Source organism: Sitophilus oryzae, unplaced genomic scaffold, assembly GCF_002938485.1.
Source record: "Sitophilus oryzae breed Bouriz unplaced genomic scaffold, Soryzae_2.0 scaffold_1801_pilon_pilon, whole genome shotgun sequence".
Classification (NCBI taxonomy): domain Eukaryota; kingdom Metazoa; phylum Arthropoda; class Insecta; order Coleoptera; family Curculionidae; genus Sitophilus; species Sitophilus oryzae.
In genome coordinates, this window is record NW_022146504.1 from 1,529,892 (window position 1) to 1,544,782 (window position 14,891).

The 14,891-nt window shown below is 31.8% G+C and overlaps 1 protein-coding gene and 1 long non-coding RNA gene across 3 annotated transcripts in view; one reads left to right on the plus strand and one right to left on the minus strand.

The window, feature by feature from the left end:
- Window positions 1-1,321: 1,321 nt before the first annotated feature.
- LOC115883000 lies at window positions 1,322-7,941 on the plus strand. Its single transcript, XR_004050309.1, has 3 exons — window positions 1,322-1,535; window positions 1,587-1,671; window positions 7,816-7,941. It is a non-coding gene; the product is annotated as an uncharacterized LOC115883000 (long non-coding RNA).
- A 2,918-nt stretch (window positions 7,942-10,859) lies between these two features.
- The window catches only part of LOC115883009 (cardioacceleratory peptide receptor-like), a 115,745-nt gene continuing 111,713 nt past the window's right edge, over window positions 10,860-14,891 (minus strand). For both annotated transcript variants that reach the window (XM_030901281.1, XM_030901280.1), the window contains exon 10: window positions 10,860-11,556. In XM_030901281.1, coding sequence (XP_030757141.1) covers window positions 11,331-11,556 — 226 coding nt within the window. In that variant the 3' untranslated portion in view covers window positions 10,860-11,330. The remainder of the gene's footprint in view (window positions 11,557-14,891) is intronic.

Consider the following 14,891-nt stretch of genomic DNA (forward strand, 5'->3'; position numbering starts at 1 on the left):
TGTGTTTTACAAACTTACCGGTAACAGTTTTTGTTTATAATAAAATATTTAGGAATAATTTGGGTTGTTTATCAATATATTAATGACTTGAATTTTGACAAATCGAATTTGTATCAAAATAATTTTACGAAATATAAAATTGATGTTCTATTACAAGATTGAGTTTTTATTGTCGACAAAAACCAGGATAAATACTAATAATAATACCCTTAATAAAATCAATGATGTTTATGTATTATGAAAATATTTGTTAGAGGACATGTTATGTAACAGTTTTTGAAACATAATTTGAAGGGACGAATAAAAAAAATAAAACAAAAACATATTTTTTCTAGGTTTATATTAAAAATACAAGGTAGATAATCATCAAAAATAATTATGAACCAAATGTTTTTTATGAATATACAACTTGAACAAAAAGTTGTTTAGAACAATTTTTACCAAATTTGCAAAAATTTTAAATTGAAACGCGTAATTCAGTACAAGTAAACATGAAATATTGTAAATACTTATTTAATATCATTTCGAGTGTTTTACGACGAAAAGGTCATCTGTCCGTAGCGTCTTTTGTCAGAATATTCGTATATTTAGTGTATTATATACCAATATTGTACGCAGTTTTGAAACTGATAATTAAATAAATCATATTAATGTTAACTAACCATATAAATGATAGAATTTCACTAAATTTAAATTGCCCCCCGTATGGTTGAAAACAGCAAATTGATATTTGATTACTTATAGATTACCACCTATATACAAAATGACAGGAAGACCTGGAATATGGCGCCCAACTTGATTAGACCTTCTGCGCATGTTGACGCTCATTCTCTATCCCTTCTATTTCTCTGGTCCAGATTAACCCTAGCAGCAAAATGAGAGGTTAAACATTTTCTCTATGCTTGAACACCGTACTTAAATCTTAAATCAGAATACCATTTGAACCCAAAAGTAGGGCAAAGGCCCAGCTACGTCGAAACCCCGGTTCCCGTTAGCTCACCGAAGTTAAGCAACGTAATACTAGTGGATCGACGTGGATCGACCGTTTCGAAACTCTGTGTCGTGCTGTTGTTCCATGGCAAGAGTGTAAAATCTATTGATACACACATACACACTGCTCATTGACGCCGGTTTGAGGCCGGATGAGATCGGATATCTCCTGAGTGCTTCTGAGTAAGAGGCGATTTTTGGACCCTTCCTAGTCGGTAGGCCACTAAGACAAAACTAAGATAAACCATAATCCTTAATATGGCCGAGGACCGAGGTTCGGATTCCGCGTAAACAAAGTAGGTCCCGTTCAGATTAGCCCTGGCAGCAAAGAGGAGACGCCTTGAGGAGACGTTGACTTAAAAAAAAGAAATTTAAGGAACAAAGCCAACAGCCAACAAAAGTAGATATTTTATTTAAGTTTTATTTAATGCAGATCTGGCAATTTCGCAGTTTTAAGTTAATTTTCATTAATTTTATAATACAATTTCTGATGTAAATAGATAACTTTATAAAGCTTCTAAAATAATCTCGAATAATGGTTTCAGGTAAAGATATATTAATTTGTAGTTTATATAAAAATGTATGTTTATTTTTAGAATTGGTGCTGCCAGGTGTTATAATGTTAGGTTTATTTGTTATTAATGCTGGAGTTTTATATTTTATATTGCGTGAACGAAAAAGGTAATTGTGTGTTTATTCACATTTCCATAATTTCATATTATAATAATTGAAGACGTGAGTGGATAAAGGTGTCATGTCGCTTCTTTAAAGTTTCGGGTAACGGCAACGGCAGTAGCGTGCGGGACTTAATATCTTACCGCTACTTTACGACAAGTTGTATTTATATATTCTGCGCTGTGCTCGTCGTTTTGTGGAAATACCCAAGCTCACCTGATCAGTGGCGGACTAAGGGTGAGGGGGGGGGGGGCGGAAGGGGCGGTCCGCCCCTGGCCCCGTCTTTTAGGAGGCCTCCAAATCTCAATAAGTAATTTTTTATTCAACTGGCAAATAAGACCAATATATGTTCAGTAGTTATGAAGCAATTTGTAAGTGGAGTATGCAAACCATACGTATACGCATACTATAAACAGTATAAATAGAAGCAGCTATTTTCTTAATTATCAATTATCAGGCCCCAGTAATTCTCAATATCATTTTCTATTGAGGAAATTAAATCAAGGGGCAATTTTCTTTGTTTAAAATATTGAGTAATTATTATTTTTCATAATTTTATAGATTACAATAATTATGAATATAAACTTGAATTTATTTATTTTAGCTTTTAAGTTATATTTCAATGGTTTCATTATTTATTTTTACTGAATAAACATTTTAAAATACAACCAATGCACAACATAATTTGTATTCTAGCTTTCTAACCGATGCATGGTGAGTACTGCCGTCTTTAGTATAACGGGGGCCACGAGTCTAAGACAGCGAAGGGGCCCCTCGAGTCTTGGAGGACTTGAAATTGTATTCGTTTTCCGATTTAAAAATATTATAATAAGCTTTAAAAAATTGATGTTATCGTTTTTGAGTTATCATTGTTATACAACAAGATTTATCGATTAAAATTATTTTCAATATGATGGCACTTCCGGAAGTACCGGAAGTTGACAGCAACTTTCTTATTTTAAATGGGTGCCACCATTTTTATTACATACTTAAATTCTCTGTAAAATTCTATGGATATTGATGTTACACTCTATACCTAACATTAACCATTTTTGAGGAAAAAAAATATTTAAAAATTTTGGACGAAAAAAACTACCTGCCAAAAAAATAAATACTGCTGCCTTAAAAGTTTAAAAAGTGATTTATAAAAATATATTTCGTATTTTAGATCTTTAGTGATATCTAATAGTTGATATTATTAATAATGTATCGTATAATCGAAAAAAAAAAACAGCGCAAAGTTGGCTTGGAAATGATTATCGAGAATATACCGATTTTTGAACAAAGTTTCATAATATGACATGGCCAAAACTATTGTTTTATATCAGTTGACGTTTAAAGTCATAGGCCTACTGGTTAAAATCAAGAAAAATATGCGCTTTATCTATATACGCTTTTAACTAAATCTTAAATAACTTAAGAACAATTTATTTTCGGTATAGGAACATATGTATAGTTCAAAAAGTAACTAATTGAAAGGCCTTTTCGCTAGTGGATTTCTATTTGAAAAAAATGATTTATGATAATTTTTTAGTCGCTCAATTCCATATCAGCTGCGGCCATTATTATATGATATTCGGCCACAATGCTTTATTCAGAATTTTTGAAATAGATAGCCACATGTCTTCTCTTTATGGTACAGTGACTAATCACTAAATTTGACATTTAGGCTATACACATATTTTTGACAAGTTTTTTTTGTCCAAGAATTATAAATATTTTTTTTCCTCAAAAACAGTTAACGTTAGGTATAGAGTGTTTAATATCAAAATTCATAAAATTTTACAGAGAATTTAAGTATGTAAAAAATGAGGACACCCGTTTAAAATAAGAAAGTTGCTGTCAACTTCCGGTACTTCCGAAAGTGCCACCATATTGAAAATGTTTTTAATCGATAGATCTCGTTGTGAAACAATGATGTGCAAAAAATCTCCGATCTAGATATTGTAGTTATCTAGAAACTTCTAATGCACGCTTAGCCTGGGACACCCTATATAAATACTTGAATTTTGTCAACCATTATACATACGTCATTCCATATTTACAAAATGTGCATTAGAAGTATATCATTATCTGAACAGACCGGGGGCCACATTTAGCTTTGCCGTCCCGGGCCCCCGACAGGCTTAGTCCGCCACTGCATCTGATGATGGGGTAGGGCCCCGAAACCGGTAGTGAGAGCAGGTTGATCCACATTATGACGAACACAGCGTGGAATTAATTTCGATATTAGCAGTTCAAGGCAAGAAACTCTTATATAATTTTATTATATACCTAAAAACTGCAAGAAATTTATTTTCCATTATTAATTTTGGGCTAGCCGAAAAAGTCTTTATTTACTATCGATAGATGTGCCTCGGTGGTACGAAAGTACTACCATTGCACGCAGGCCACTATCTCGCGATGCGGGACTTAATATCTTACCGCTACTTTACGACAAGTCGTATTTATATATTCTGCGCTGTGCTCGTCGTTTTGTGGAGATACCCAAGCTCACCTGATGATGGGGTAGGGCCCCGAAACCGGTAGTGAGAGCAGGTTGATCCACATTATGACGAACACAGCGTGGAATTAATTTCTATATTAGCAGTTCAAGGCAAGAAACTCTTATATAATTGTATGATACTTTTATCACCTAGGATATTCTTTATGATATTTATATTTGATATTTAGAGTCTATTGGAGGATAGATTTGTCAAAGGAAAATACTGAATAAAACTGATATGACCATGATATGACACCTTTCTCAACTCATGTCTTCAATTGTAACTTAATGTACCTATTCTCTGATTGTAACGATTGTAACCAATTAAAAACAGTAGGCTATATGAGGAAAATACTCAATTTGTTTTTGGTTTAGAGAAGACGATGGAGAAGACGGTTGTTATTCTCTGCTTTTGTCATAACATTTTGATCTAATGGCTACTACCTGTAATAAAGGACATTTTTCAGAATTCACTGGTTGATACACTGGCTGCACAAAATTATTATGGAGTAGATAGATTATTGGTGCAACCAGTGTATCAACTGGTGAATTCTGCAAAACGTGCCCATAGTCACACAAAAATAATGATAAAAATTAACTGTTTTCAACCACTAACTTTATGTTGAATATTTATGTAATAAAAAACTTTACCAAGTACTATTTTATTTAGCACAATCTTATTAATACACTTATTAAATGTTTTCAACATTTTTAACATCTATAGTGAAAAAGATAAGTATTATGGGTTACACATTCCAACATGTATAAGGGTTGTTATGAATACTGCTTTATAAAATGGTATATTTCCAAGCTCTTCTAGTTATACCTATTTTTTATTATATTTATAATAAGTTTAAACACTCAGAACAAAAATTAAACCAACAAAACATTTATATGTACATACAAATTTATCAACACAATTCTACCAATAATAAATAATTTAAAATGAATACATATAATGATCTCTGTTAATATACAACTGAACTTTATACTATTAAATATAACCCCTAATTTTTTATATTGATTGTACAATATATTTTTCTATTTTTTTGTACCGTATGATTGAAAAAAACGGCGTCCAGTTGGCTGGGAAATGACGATCGATGACATTCCCCATATAAAATGACAGCGATCTTCATTTCATAGCCATCGCTGACGCCTTTTTTCTCGATCATACGGTATATGTCGTAGTCTCATAGTGTATTCCGTCTTTTCATGAAGAGCCTAGTCACTTAATGAAAAAAAATAGCCTCTAATAACATAACTAAACTGCTAACCTAACCGACCCTTCATGAAGTGACCTAGGATCTTCATGAAAAGACAGAATACACTATGTGACTAAGATATATACATAATACCGGGTGTGTCTCAAAAGTGATAAAAAAACGAGATTTGGTATATGTTTGTATATTGTGGTTGTATATTTGTATATTGTTTGGTATACGAGATTTCATATGTGGACATAAATTAGGATTGATTGACGTATTCAGTTGTTTTTAGTCACTTCCAGTTTCACCCGGAATTACTTCGTTTGTTTTACTTTATTCGATAGAAAATGATACTCTGAATAGAATGACATATCATATGTCAAGTTTTGAAATTTTCTCATATGGTTTTTTTGAAATTGTAACATGCGGTTCATAACCACAATTTGACTCGAAATACCAAGTATGTGGTACCAAATTAATCGTAAAAAAATGCTTTTCCAAATATGCTAATGAACCCTCGCACAGTGCTTCGAACATATGGCTCTAGAGGACAAAAATGCAAAACTTCTCTTTTATTGTAGGTAATTTATTCAAACTAGGTTTATTTGACACAAATGATGAGTACTCTCATTGTACTAAATGATGATGTTCTTAGTCCCACGTTTATGAAAAAAAATCTTATAAATAATAAAAATGTGGGAGCTGTGTTCCATCTAAGAAATAATAATTTATAGTATGAAAACGGTGTAAGTATTAAATAAATCCCTGTGATAAAAAAGAATTGGAATAACATTAGAACATGATTCCTACAATATAAGCCAATATAAGATAAAAATGTTTTTCTTTAATGAAAAAGAAACATTAATGCTATATTTAATTAAAAAAAAAACAAGATACTATAAATTTACATTAGGACAACAAAATGCATAGATCGTAACTACTCTGATTCAGAAGAATCACTGCTGACAGAATCTTCCAAATTTATAGTATCCAAATCACAGGTAGATGAAATATCCGCACATATAAGATATTTCTGTACATCATTTTCAAATATGTTACTTTTTCGCGTTGTTACTGTTCTTTTTGTTGGTATGAGGGGTTCGGATGTTAATAGTTACCTCTTTAATAGACCATATCAATATATTATTTTTTCGTTTTCTTGGGTATGAGGTTTTATAATAAATTGAAAGATGGAAACTTTTTATGCGACGTTTCGCTCCAAAATAGTGGGCTTTTTCAGGCACAAATGGTCTCATTTGAGTGGAATGTTCATCAATATCTAATAAAGAACACATTTTTTGAAATACAAATAATTTTGAGTTCTTGTCCTTATGATCAAGCCAAGTATTAACCAGATCGGCATTGCTTATCAATTTTACTCCATCTGAAAAGTATTATAAAATAAAGTTCGTCGCAAGCAGACGCAGGTGAACTATACAAAAATTAAAAGTGCATGAATATGACAACAAAAATATTCAATAAATACGATATGTTTTGATATGTTTTTTTTAAATGCCTTTTTGAAGTTTGAAAACGTAAAATTTTTATACCCATTTAAGAATAATTTTAAAAAATAAATAAAAACTAAACAATCACGAACTTGTTTAGAAATAAATTTAAAGTACATACCTTGTTTAACAATATCCATAGTGGCTTTCAATTAAGTACGTACTAATTCGTTTACGTTTAACTCCATATACAGAACTACTATAAATGTTATTCTTTTCATTGATCGCAAAATTTATTTTAGTGAAAATATTTGCTAACAAAAAAACGCTGTTTATGAAAAATAATATACAGGATGGTTGAACATTGCTATAAGTATAAAATTACATATTCAGATATTAGTAAATTTTAAGTTTTTTTTTTCGATTTTTGTCCATGGGACGAAGCACTGTGCCTCGTTCCGTTTGAAAAAATTGAGATATGATTAAATATACGAATTGGGCATCTTTTAACTGGCCAGGAAAAGACACGAAAAACATTAGACGATCAAATCTATTTTTTCTAGATTGAAATTTAAAATACGATTTTTTTTAAAGCGAAAATGTCAGAAGTTGACATAATATGATATGTAATTCGATTCAGAGTGTCATTTTCTATCAAATAAAGTAAAAAAATACTGAGGGTTCCACTTAAAAATCAAAAGTTGTAGTCATTTCCGGTAAAACAGAGGAATGGACCAAAAACAATTGAATACGTCAATCAATCCTAATTTATGTCATACTAAAATACTCATTCTCGTTTTTTTATCTGAAAAAATAAAAAAGTTATAGGGGGTAAGTCACTTTTGAGACGCACAATACCATATAATCGAAAAAATAACGGCGTCAGCGATGGCTATGAAATGAAGATCGCTGTCATTTTATATGTAAAATTATATGGTAAATGTCATCGATCACATTTCAAAACCAAAATGACGCCGTTGTGTCTATTATAGAGAGATTTTATTTGCAGGCAAGACTTCAGAATACAGGATACTGAGTTACAAGTTGTTGCATCATCCTAACATTCAATCTTAAGGGACATAATATCTCTCATAATTATGAATAATTAAATGGAGTAATAAATTTTGTATTTTTACATATTTATTTTATTTTAAGGTTTTTAAAATCCTTCTTGTTTAAATAATAATACATGCACACCTATACTGCACAAAAAAAAATAATGAAAATATTTGTTAACTAAACGATTCAATTTACAATTTCCTTTTCATGCAAATGGTAATTCAATAATAGAGGACATCGAAAATTACTCGGGAGCCTTAAAATTATCGGTTAATGATAATTAGAAATTGAAATAATCAACAAATCATTTTTTTCTTACTAAATTTTATATTTATCATTATTAGCAATAGTTAACATTTCCCAAACTACAGCAACTAACAGCAACCGACGCGCGACGTCCTCTATTATTGCATAACTCTGTCAATTATATTCCTTAGGACCAGTCTTTTAGTTTCGGGTTAATCAACTAGTAAGATAAAAACAACCGGGTCGGGTGTGGGTTAGTGTAAACTGCATTGTAAACTGGGAACGCCAATGGATCTCTAGGTTCAAGTTAAATTACCTTAAATCTAAAGTAGGAGATTGACTTGAGCTGAGCACTGTAATGTAACGCTTGTTCTCTGCTCGCGATGAACGTTTCATTCGGAGTCGAAACGCGAAAATTTGTCCTGAATGCTCGGCTCTGTGCTCCATATCTTTTCAGCCTTTTAAAAAGTGCCACACCACTCAGGTTATTGATTGTGTTAAAATATAGTATGATTTCTATATAATTTTTTTGCTAACGTTTCCTTACAATCTTATAAAGTTATATAGGGTCATATTTTTTCGCAATACGCTTCGCACATTGCACGAAAATTGAAATTTAGTGTAGGGATAATCAAATCAATCCGAGTTTTAAGGTACTTATTTGAGCATGTGTCATATACAGTGTATTCAAAAAGCAACTTATTACTATATTGTAATATAATTTTCTTATACCACGCTAAATTTTCAAATATTCTTTAACGTATACCTGACAGTCAATTTTGAGACTTTTTTGCCATTATATTTTTCCAGTTAATAAGAGTTTTAATCCCGGTAGAGTTTAGTAATCCCGAGATGTTGGGATTGACTTTTCCTTATATAGGATTCCGGATTGATGTAGAACTAGTTTTTAGAACAGAAAAACATGAACTAAAATGAATACTAAAAAACAAATTCGATTCTAAGAATAAATAATTAACAAAAATAAATAAAGAATAGCAAAAATTACTGTCCTTGAAAAAAATTACTTAAGAAATTCAATTTCAACAAAAACCGAGATATCTGTCAAAAGTAGCGAAAATGTGAGATTTTTTTCAACAATAAGGAATCGTCCTCTGTCAGAAACACTGCGATCTGTGAGGCCTATTGTGTTCTCTTTCTGAGAAAAGAAAATGTGACATACCTACTGACACTTTAGAATCAAAAAAGTTTCTGAATTAAGCGTTACAGACTAAAATAAATTTCAAGTTAAAGTTATTAGAGGGATAAAAAAATATATTTATATACAAAAGTTATTAATTAAGCAGCAGTACACTATAAGCCATTCAAATAGCTTAGAAGTCCTAGAACAGAGCAACTTGTATGAATTAATTGAAAGCTCTGCAACAGGACAAAGGAGAGAGGAAAGAAATATGGAACAATATTGCAACTAGAGTAGTTGGTTGAATACCCTGTTTGTGACAATACAAGTTCTACCAAAAAATTTGGTAGAATGCTTACTTCATTTGGGAAATACATTTCTCATTCAGTTTTAGCTAACATTAATCCACTAGACTTTAGAAAGGTATAAAATGATGTATGTTCTCTCAACTTAAACTAAAATTTAAAATTTTGGATTATTCAGTTTTACCGGAATGTATAACATTAATAATGTCTTAATGAATATAAAATAATGGCTTAATGAATATTTCTATTCAAATCCCCGTTGGTTTTCCTATTCAAATCTCCATAAAACAAGACTCCAAATGGAACATTAAAGATACGAGGATATATAGAGGGACCGACCACTATTTGCTAATCTCGAAAATTTTTAAATTCAACATAAGTACATATGCAACGAATAACCATCCCAGACTGCCATCTCGAGAAGAAAGATAAGTACAATCTTGATAGCTTATATGCATCTAGGTACCAGAATCCTCTTCCAGAGTCGTCTAGATCAAACACTAAATGATCAGTATCTGACAATGCCAACAACCCAACTCTATCAACATATATTGGAATGTCTGCACATGGCTGCACGTGAAGCTCTTGGTATTAATAATAATACCAAGAGCTTCACTAATTGCTTCATTAATAATTAATAATAATAATTGGTATCGACCTAACAAAAGCCTTCGACTCTGTGAACAGAGATGCACTTTGGGCAATTATGAAAAAGTTCGGAGTACCCAACAAATTTCTAGTGTGTAAAAGCCTCCATAAGAACAAGTCAAGAGTGTCACTTCTCCTAACAAATACAGGAGTTAGGCAGGGATGTGTTTTAGCGCCTCTTCTATTCAACATATTTATGCCAGCGCTCTCCATTATAGTGGACAGCAAACTACAGGAAAGAGGATTAGGCCAAGGGCGCATATACGGGAGGGGTAATGGGGGTAATTACCTCTCCCAAGAAATTTATAAATAAGAAAATCTGGTATAAAATAATATTGTTACAAAATAAATTAATAATGTCAATCAAATTCCAAAAGAAATCCAAAACAATCTAAGTTTATTTTTTCCATAGTCACAATACCTTTGAGAGAAAATTTAATTTAAATATATTACTTTATTTAAATATTGCCACTACCCCTCCCAGACTCAATCTCTGGATGCGCCACTGGATTGGGCATTAGATACAGATACGACGGCGGTCTGTTCAACATAAAAAGACTCAGGGCAAAAACACGTACAAAATTTATCACAGAACTCCAATACGCTGATGACTGCGCTCTAGTTACAAAAACTTGACAGGAATTACAAGAAATGTTGAACACATATACCTGGGCGTACGAAGCTTTGGGCCTTAAGCTGAAAAAAACATACTATTTATAATTCCATCTTTAAAAGTATAGTTTTATATGGATGTGAAACATAGCAGCTCGCTAATAGAATGGAATAGAGACTATTAGCACTCGAGAATCTCGAGATGGACATGGAAAAAATGAGTGAGGACCGAATACCGAAGAAAGTTTTGAAATGGATACCATCAGAAAGTAGGAAAAAGGGAAGGCAAAAAGCAACATGGATCTGTGGAATACATAAAGCTATGTCGGAGAGGAATCTTCATCCAGGGGATTAGGAAAATAGGAAAGGCTGGCAACTGGGTACCGTAAGGCGTAGGACGCTATGAACCCGGTTTTATATATATCTCCATTGGTGTATGTGATCTGGTTGTCAATTTGTCAATTTATTGGTTCTTGCTTGATTTATTTAATGCAGTCTACAAATTTATGTTTCAGACTAAACGAGAGAAACATTCGTTTTTCTGTTAACACGTATATTTGTTTGTAAATTAATATTATTTCCAAGCGATGTTCTTGAAGCAATTCGTCTCGATGAATGAGTGAGCGACATGGTCACAGTCTGCGTATTTCCATTGTGATGGGTAAGGCAATGATTTTGTTCATTGGAAGGCAAGCAGAGCAGGAATATGCATAACCATGGAGCTGTACTTGGTAGAAGTTTCCTACGGGAATAAAAATCGATTATTATTTTTATTTTCGACTTTTTAAGGAAGTTTTAAATGTAATGCGGGCTCTTCGCGTACAGTCATTCACTCCGATTCAAGACTGAACGTCTCGCAATACGTATCGTGTGAATTGCGCGTGGCATGGAGTGAAGCGTTCCAATCTGCCTAAATTTCTGGCGCAGATTGATCCTCGAAATTAAACAAGGGGTAGTATGAAGAGGTAGCGGTAGTTTGACTGTCCATTTTAAAATAATTTAATTAATTTTGATAATTTAATTTTAAAGTCTGGAAGATCTGAACTTGGACCAATACTTTTTTCCTTATAGTATACTCTTGCCCTTCTAAATTATGTAACTCTATTATAAAAGCTGCAAGTTTTGTCTTCCTTATACACTCTATCTACGCCATATTGACTTGCTATTAAGGGATTGACATTGAACACTTCAGAAGTGTGATTCCGCGTCATGAATGATCGAAATAATTGTGCATTAAGAATGGCTCGTGGCTGTATCTCGGAAAGTATTAGCCACAGATAAAGAATATGTCCGTGTGGTGCATCGGAACGCGGGACAGGAAATCCCATGTAAATTTTGAGAAGGTCAAATATTATCTCCCCAGATGATTTTATGCAAAAATGGTATTAAGATTTTTTTGAAGAGGCGTTAAAGTTGTACTGTCGCCTAGAATTTTGTTTTATTTGGAATAGGCATCTAAAAGGTATTTGCAAAAATCTACCTTCAAATTATTAAAAATTTGTTATACGGCCCAGAGAAAGCTACAATTAAAATACTAGCAAAAATGTTATTTTGTCATTGTTAAATTCGATGTCATATTTTTTTTTGTTTACAAGAATTTATGTAGTTATGTGTAGTTATTAGTGAAAAGAATAAAAGAAATATTTGTAACTAAATGAACCTTAATAAAATATGCTAATTAATAAAATGTGGCTTCGGTGAACTACCCTGACACACGATTTTTCTTAGAAAATGAAGTTTATGTTACCTTAAAATGAACTTCTTGGATTCTTTGACTAGAATCTGATGCGAAAAAACATGTTTCACATAAAAAAATATTCTTAAAAATGTTGTTATTTGATTTTTGTAGCAAATTCCAGGGCAAATTCCATAACCGATAATGAAAGTGTCGCGGACTTGTTTATATCCCATTTATATCCGTTCTATGTTTACCCCGTGATCTGTGGTTCACGCTGACAGTAGTGAAGGTCGAATTTTGACAAATATTGCGAATTGATACATGGTTGTCAGATCAGCCAGTAAATTATCCGGAATTTCATGCATCTTTTTTGTTTAGTGAAAAAAATGACGTCATGGATTTTAAAATGTTTTTTTAATACGAATTAGATTACTTTAGTTTATCAAATTGGCTAAATTACCGCGCAGGTGAGACAATTGCTATAGTTATAGTTCTAACAATGAAAACACGCTGTAAGCTGGAAGCCTCCAAAGCAAAGAAAACACGCTGTAAGCGTGTTTTCATTTCTTTGGTATGTGCTTGGCTCGGGTTGAGTTGGTTTTGTATTGGTTGGTTTGTTTTTGTATTGGTTGGTTTTGTATTGGTTGGTTTTGTATCGGTTGGTTAGGGTTTGGTCAAAGAGTAGATAAGACAAGAGACGACAGTGAACAAAGAAGTCGAATTTCGCGAGAGAGACGCAGATATATTAAAATTTAAAGGTCCTATTAAGTCCCATTTTGTCTGTTGCCAAGTATATTTCTTTGAAAAATAAACAAGATTTTCTGAAAATTAATTAATAATATAAGAAGGATATAAGTAACGTATGTTAATACGGAAATAATGTAAATTTTTAGTTAGGTTGGTTTAGGTTCTTTTTTCGCAATGTACTGATAATATCAAAGAATCGATCGATTTCAAAGATAAACAGATAAAATCTCAAAATCTGACAACGGCGTATTTTATCTAATCTAAAATATAACCTATGATTTTAGGACGTTAATCAGCTGTGCTAATCAAGCTTAAACATAAACAAATCTGATTAGTTGTTTTCTTCCATTTTTGCCTTTTTAAAGTGTGTTTTCAGAGTTTTTCGATATATTATCGTTTTGAGAGTTTTTAAGGTTTAATTTTAGTATCGTTTTTGTTGCGTACTAATTTGTAAATATTGTTAAATATGAATACTGAATAGAACACGAGTAGCAGGAAAAGACGAGATGGTGGCAATGTGTGTGCTTACAAAGACTGCAAAAATAGGTCTTATTCTTCGACAAACATAATATTTCACTCTTTTCCAAAGGATCCTGAAAAGTTTTAAACTAAGAAAGAAGACTTAAAGAAGTTATTAAACTAAGATCGAAGACATGGTTAGAAGCTTGTAATATATTTTTACAAAAAAAATTGAGCAACTCTATTTTTTGTAAATAAACTCCACATTGTGATTTTACACTTGTTCAAGTCCATATGTAAAAAAAAATACACGTAAATAAAACATTTCTTACAAATCGACTTGGTCACTTTATCTTGTTTACAAACGATATACAAAATATTGCTTTTATTATCTTTATTCCCCGACAAATATGTTTCTAATTATAATTTATTTTATATAATATTTAGAAAACTCATTTTTTTTCGTTTCTGTTTATTTCTTTACCCATACAGTAACTATTTATAAGCTACTGTTTGACCAGCGGATCTGAAACTACGGAAGGAATGCGAGAAAAAAAAATCGACATTGCCACGTTTATCTATAAAATTGCAAAATTGCCAGACATGAACTATAAATTTAATATATTTTTATTATATATAATGTGTTTAACATATATTCTGACGTATATTACTAAGGAATTTTAACGTAGGTCATATTGTTCGATATGTTTTATTTAATAACTTATTTCTTTCATTCTGTATAATCTGCTTATATTTAAAGTTGAAGATTTTTCAACGATATCATTGGCAAACCGGCATCGCAGCGCATGGCCGCCTATTCATCGAACATGATTGGTGAGAGTACGTCACAGGATTTGTTATCACGCGGTTGCCGTGGCTTTTACGCCTTTCCTATTCGCTTGCTTTATCCCCAACTTCACGGTCTCTTCTGAAAAGAGTAGGAATATTGAATACAATTGAAATATCCAGTGGAGGTGTCATTCTTTTGATCATTATTACTTTATTTCATTATTTTATACCGGTTATCCTAAACTTTATTCCTATATTTTTCGTATATTTGATAGTTAAGTTGTGTTTTATTGTTTTGCTATCTTGTTATAATGATTTTCGTTCGTAGTTTTTAATTATTAATATCAAGTTTGATCGTATATTTGTATTTTAAAATGAATAAATTTGTTAAGGGTAAGACGCTA